This window comes from Gymnoscopelus braueri (assembly GCF_963280865.1).
Source record: "Gymnoscopelus braueri genome assembly, chromosome: 21".
Lineage (NCBI taxonomy): Eukaryota > Metazoa > Chordata > Actinopteri > Myctophiformes > Myctophidae > Gymnoscopelus > Gymnoscopelus braueri.
The window spans coordinates 18,260,913-18,267,782 of NC_137623.1; the positions used below are offsets into that span (position 1 = coordinate 18,260,913).

Below are 6,870 nucleotides of genomic sequence, written 5' to 3' on the forward strand. Positions count from 1 at the left end.
TTCAGCTCGGCCCAGAGCCAAGTGAAAGAGTAAAAAACAGCAGAGGGCGATGTTTTTCCTTTTTATTTGGCGATGGGTTCCCAGATTGTGAAAAACGTAACAAACTTGAAAATTAAATGGAATTCTTCAAACACTTTTCACATTGATAAGAATAATGAATAATAATAGAATAATAATGCCTCTGCGTGTCTTTTCGTGGACATGAAAGGGATGAGCAAAGAGAAGGAGAGAAAGAGAGAGAAACATTTATGCAGATTATTTTAATTTAATTTAATTTCGGCACTTATTATGTTCAAATACCTATTGTCATGTTGTGAATCTATAGCCTCCTGGCTTTCTGTCTTTGCTCAAAGTGCAACAGTAACATCATCAACTTTGGGGCTCCCGATGAACAAACTTCCATCATACTTTAATAAGTGTGGGAAAGGTTGGCCGATGGCTTAAGGCTCCAAACAGTAGACAAGTCCATCAATACAGTTTTGGGGTATTTTATTTACCTCCAAAAGATCCCGTAAAGGATTATTGACTCATTCACTGCCAGAGTTTCTCTAGAACAGTCTGCAGCCAGTGCCAGCGTTTTTGAGCATTCTGACTAATCTTTCAAGAACAGACTACTGTATGTAAACACCAAATAAATATCTCAAAAGAAAGAAGAGAGTCTCTACTTTCATCAGGGGAAAAAAAGGTGTGTTTCTGCCATGTTCCGTTCTTTAGTTATTGGCAGTTGAATATAGCTTGTTTTCACCAAAAACACCTGTCTGGGAACAGAAAGCAGAGAAAAATGCATTTTTGTGAAAGAGACTCTCTCAAGCAGAACATTGATTTGACTCTTAACATTTTTGGCTTCAGTGACACATCAGACATCTGAACAGCAGTTATTTTCAAACAAACAACACTGAGAAAGCGCTTTTGAACAGACTTTCACTTCAATGTAAATGAAGTGCAAGCTTAGCTCAGTTCATTTCAAACTCAAAGTTCATTTCAAAGTTCATTTCAAAGTTACTATACATCAAATAATAATACATCGAAGATAGAGGAAAATAATAAAAGAGAAAAGTGAAATTTTGACACCATTTTCACAAATACAACAGACAAAACATACACATACAATCAATATTCAGCATATTTCAACTTTGTGTGGTACATTGTGTAACATTTCCAGGAATGTAAGGGGACACTACAGCCTTTACAGCAGTACTTTGTCCTACTCCGCTGCCCCTTTTGGGCACAAACCCTGCATCGCCTAGCTGGTTGCTTCTTTTTGGGGGTGGGGTGAACAAGTTCATGGGCTGCAAAGTTGGCATTCAGCCCACTCTGAGGGTCAGTGTTGTATGGTGCCCCAGGATTCTGTTCAAGTTGGAGGGTCATTGCTTACTTCCTCACCCCAGAATGTCTCAGGGCTGGTCCATGACTTTACGACACTTAGAAGACATGTACAGTTGCCCTGGGGGGTTTTAGCTTTGTAAATGATAAAAGCATTGAACAAACAGATCTCAAACAGTTGGCTACAAATTTGTTTGTCCATTTGTTTGACTTCCTGACAAACAATGTTTTGGTCTTATATTAATGTTTTACTGCCAACAGATGGTAATGTAGCACAAGATGTTGGCTGTGCCTCTGTGTCTGAAATCACAGTACAATATCAAATAGTTTGGTAAATATGATATACACAAAATCAAATCAATTTACAATTTAGGCATCTAGCAGAGGCTCTTATCCAAAGCGACTTACATATGTAATACATCAAATGCAGAGATACATAGTTACTATGCATCTACTGTCATAGTAAATACATATCCAGCGATCGTCATCATAGTGTACATCATACATCATACATACGTCATCATCAAATACATCACATGCATAGATAAATAAATACAAACTTCATTTCAGTTAATCTTATCAGCATTGTCCACGGTGTTCTCCGGGTGGAAGAAACAGGAAGGGAAAGGTGCCTAGATGATCAGTGGAGAGAACGAGGCATAGAGGGGAGGTCTCTGCGCTGAATGCACCATGAGCTCACTGTGCCTCGCACACAGACCCCTCCCTCCCTGGTTCTCTCCATTGAATATCAAGGGGCACTTTGCCTCAGGTAACAGAATAAAACATGATAAAATTGTCTTACCACTGGCATTTTGGAATGGAGAAGGAGATCTGCTCTTTGGCCTTGAGTCCCTCGTCGGCAGCCATTCATCTGTGCCCGGGACTGTGTCGGAGAGATCCAAACGATTTGAAGTGTAACTGCTTTCCACGGCTTGACGACAGTGTGCCTTATTTCTCGTTCTGTGACAAACACGGGTGCCGGGCCGTGTTCACTGTTTTCAGGTCCGCTAGTCTGTGTATTACCGGCATGGTGAATGATCGCTCGGTAATGTTTGTGTGTCCTCATCAGTCAGGTCGGATTCAGTCTCGGATAGCAGAAATTGCTATCCATTGTTGGTCATTGTTACTACTATTTTATAACTTGATCCTATACTGTAGCTTGTCCTCTGATCCGGAAGCCCTAGATGAACTCGCAGGTTGCGGAAGAGCGCGCTCTATCGTACACCACTGAAAACACTGATTGCCGTCTACGGACGTCAATGTGAAGCGTTGTATTTTAAATAACGTTCATAGATGTCAATGGCACTCAATGAGTTAACAGTGAAAGCCGGCAAAAGAATAATACAAAAATAAAGAATAAGACTGGCCAAAAGCAAAGTTCCAAAAAATGGGAAATAAGGAATAAACATTTGATGGCTAAACTAAGGAAAAACAACAAAGGAAAACTGAAACAGGCTATATGCCCTTTCTGTCTAAGGGCCTTGGCAACTCTTCCTTGGTATTGTCAACTTATTTTCAGTACATACAATTCAATACATATTTCAGGCGCCAAACACATACAAGAAGGCAAAATAACAGGAACAAACACCCCACCTCCTCCACAGTGCTTGGCACCTTCACAATCAACAGGATTGCCAGCATTGCAGAGGAAGACCAACCAATAATTTAACTTACTCACCCAGTGTCAATAAATAAACATGTTTAAAACCCCTTTCAGTCCTTATGTGAAATGTCATCAGATGTACACTGTAAAGAAAACATGCAACAACACTACTGAACAGTCACTTCCAATCCAGCTGATGATGTAAATTAATCATTGGATGCAGCTCTGTGGTGTGTGTGCAAGGTCCTTAATTGTGTGTGTGTGTGTGTGTGTGCGTGTGTGCGTGCGTGCGTGCGTGCGAGCGTGCCGCATTGCACTAAACCCAACCCTAACCCAGGGAACATAAGACCATGGGAACATAGGCATACCCCTCTAACGTTGTCAGATGGCTAACATTGTGAAATAAATTACAACATGTTATTCACTGCGAACAAATACAAATGAGTTTGCTTTCCAAAACCCAAGCATGTTACAGCATGTAGACACACAAACATAGCCCACAGTATGAATGCTACAGTCAAGATAGTCATTACTCTGTGTTAGTGACGGTGAGTATAGTGTGTGTGTGTGTGTGTGTGTGTGTGTGTGTGTGTGTGTGTGTGTGCGTGTGCGTGTGCATGTGCATGTGCGTGTGCGTGTGTGTGAGAGAGAAAGAGGAACATCAGTATGATGTATGTTGCTGTTTGTGGTTGCAGAACAGAGAAGAGTGGGGCCGTGCATCACTTAGCATCGTAATACTCCACACATCTCCAACGCTACACCTCCTAGAAGAAACATGTGAGTCCTGCTCGAGTGATTTTGCCATCTGTTGACAATGTTTACAAGGTGGGTGATTTGTCATTGCGAACAGCAGGGCAAAAATGTACATCTTTATTTATGATCTGCATCACGTTTGTAAAATGTAAATACCATTGGTGGTGTAAAACAGAGTGCACTGTGAATCCCATTAGAGATCTCTTGGCTGTGCTAATGTCCTGGAGGGTAGAGTGCATTATAGTATGCATCGTGAAAGACTTCAAGTGGACCAGTTAAAGATATAGGTCAGGTTTTTACATTGAGGGTTGTGGAAAAAGTTGAAAACTGTTTTTAAATTGGCACTATGGCAGAGAAATATCCACTGAAAGCTTGAAAGCATTTTGTAGTAATGTGAATGGAAACAAAAGGGATCAGCTAGCCATGTTTACTGGTTAACTTGTCAGTACTACGGCTAGCAAAATGCTAACAAACAGTAGATATCAAGTTATGTACAGTATATTATGGCACATTAGAATTTCAGGACTTTCTGACTTAAAAGCTCATAATAATACTCTAAATACTGTTACTAATTTCCTTTCGCAACGCACAACTCTCAGAATTAAAGTCCAGTGGAAGTCCAGTGACCCATACTAGTGAAAATAGCTATTTTCACTACTTCGTACGTTTTTTTCAATTTAGGGAATTTCTTGGATTTGAGTTTTTGTGAGAAATCCTCCAGGTTGGTTCAGAACTGCCGGCAGTTATTTTATATAGGCCTACCATTAATGGTGTTAGCTTGCTGTTAGTTTTGGCTGGAAAGCTACATCAAACTTCAGTGGATCCCGTGCCCTCTAAGAGACATGTGTGCAGATAATGTCCACGGCAATGTACCTGCACAAACTGGCATTCAAGTAAGGGGTTTGTGTTGTGAGTGACGACGTCAGGATGACCCAGAAAGATAGAGACAGACAGAGAGTCTAGACATACATATACAGATACAGATACACAGAGAGAGAGAGAGAGAGAGAGAGAGAAAGACACAGAAAGACAGAGAGAACGAGACAGGGAGAGACAGACATGGAGCATTCTCAACATGGTTTTACCACAGTGGACGACGATGATGTGACGGTCATGAATCACCATCACATCCAGCTTCCTTTGAGTGTTGTGCTAGCCACTTCATTGTACTGTGCTGAGTTTATAATTGCAGCGTTTGTGTGCTACATTTACAGCAAGAGGGATCACACTATCTGGATGGGTATGACAATTGCATTCATGATGGTTCCCACTGCAATAACTCAAATGGTTCTGATAATCATTCATAGAGACGTGGGGAGACATAAACCCATGAACCTATTCTTACACCTCTTACTGGGCCCCGTTATTAGGTGTATCGAGGCACTGATTACCTACTTCCAGGCAGATAGAAAGGAGGAGCCATACATCACATTATCAAAGAAGTTCAGCTTGAAGAAGGGAAAGGAGGGACAGGAGATAGAGTGGGCGATCGGCCAATCGGGGCGCATGCTTACCACTCACAGGCATGCCTTCAAGCTTATCGCGGTCATCCAGGCGTTTCTGGGCTCCACCCCCCAGCTCACACTGCAGATGTATGCCACCATCCAGGAAAAGCACATCCTCGGCGTCAGATTGGCTCTGATGATCGTCACCCTCATCTCCATCACATACGGGGCACTGGTGTGCAGTGTGCTGGACATCCAGCTCCGATACAGTGACTACAAGGTGCGTTTCTGCCTGGCAGCCTACTTCTGCATGGTCCTATGGCGGGGGCTTGAGATTGCCACGCGTGTCACCTCGCTGGTCCTTTTCAGCATAGCCCTCACCTACTGGGTGATTCCTGTTGGCCTGACCAACCTGCTGTTGTTCATCTTCCTGCCCTGGGTTGTGTCCCGGGAGAGGAAGGGCTTGCTGCCAGAGAATGTTGAGAAGAATGTCTCCAAGCTGTACACCACCATGGTGCAGTGCTTGTTAACCCTGCTCTACGCCTGCATCAATGTCTTCTGCTGGTCAGCGGTGCAGCTGGACCTGTCTCATGAAGAGTTTGTCGAAAAGAAGGAGCGATGGGGTCTCCTGACTGCCTACTACTATGGCCGCTTGGCTGAGAACATCCTGCTCAACACTCTGTGGTACTTCAACAAGTCTGACGACAAGTATGCGTACATTTATGCCCCGCTGCTGGTAGTCCAGTTTGTCTGCTACGTCCTGGCTGTGCTCTTCATGTTGCTCTTCTATCAGTTCTGTCACCCCTGCAGACGCATGTTCAAGCGTAACGTCTACAAACACCTGCTATGTGGCTGCTGTCCAAAGGGTAGGAAAAGGGAGACCATCTCCATTACCAGCACTTACGGTACATCCTCTTCTGGCACCCTCTCAAGCACTGAGACAGTGGTGCACGTGCCAGAGGAGGCTGTGGTACTGCGGGACCCTCAGAACACACAACACACTGACATCGGTCAACTGGGAGACCCGGACCCTCAGAGCACTCAGCACACCGTCATCAGTCAACTGGGAGACCAGGAGACAGCCATCGTGGATGACACCACCGCCTGGCAAGGACTTTAGTGGTTTACATAATGCACATACCTGTATGAACTTCACAAGGGCACAGAGGGAGTGGAACACAATGGGGCTTTTGCAAAACCAGAATTGCCTTTGTTTGTTTTTTCTTACACCTGTACAATTGTTTCTTAACCCGTGCTATTTCTTTACGTATGCATTATTATTATCTTGTTATCTCTGCCAGGGAGAAGGCCAGGGACGGAGGTTGTTTTCACCCCTGTCTGTGTGTCTTTCTGTACCTGCGTCAATTTAGTGCTAATCCCGGACATTTCTATAAATCTTTGGGGCATGCTTCCAGTAGGCCGGGTCATTCTACCCATTTTAAAGACCCCCATAACTGAGTGTACAATTGGAACCAAATGGACCACAAGGGTCTGCATAGGTCCATTTGGAAACCCCTCAAGGAACCTCAGCCCGCTTTACCTAACTCTTGGACTCTTTAACTATTGAACCATCAAAATGTATTTTTCCCTGAATTATTTGGATCATAACGCAACTCCTACTGATTTACCACCATTATGAATTGTAAAAACACACTTTTTTACCACTGATACAGATTTTGTGCTCACAAAAACTGCATTGAATCATGATAAAACGTAGAAAATCATAGCCTTTTTTTCAATTCCATT

The 6,870-nt window shown here is 43.2% G+C and overlaps 1 protein-coding gene across 1 annotated transcript; it reads left to right on the forward strand.

Moving 5' to 3' along the window:
• Positions 1–4,738: 4,738 nt before the first annotated feature.
• LOC308076908 (endoplasmic reticulum membrane adapter protein XK-like) lies at positions 4,739–6,244 on the forward strand (the record flags this gene model as incomplete). Its single annotated transcript, XM_080417425.1, has 1 exon — positions 4,739–6,244. One exon carries the CDS (start codon positions 4,739–4,741, stop codon positions 6,242–6,244), a length of 1,506 nt encoding a protein of 501 aa, XP_080273551.1.
• Positions 6,245–6,870: the final 626 nt, after the last annotated feature.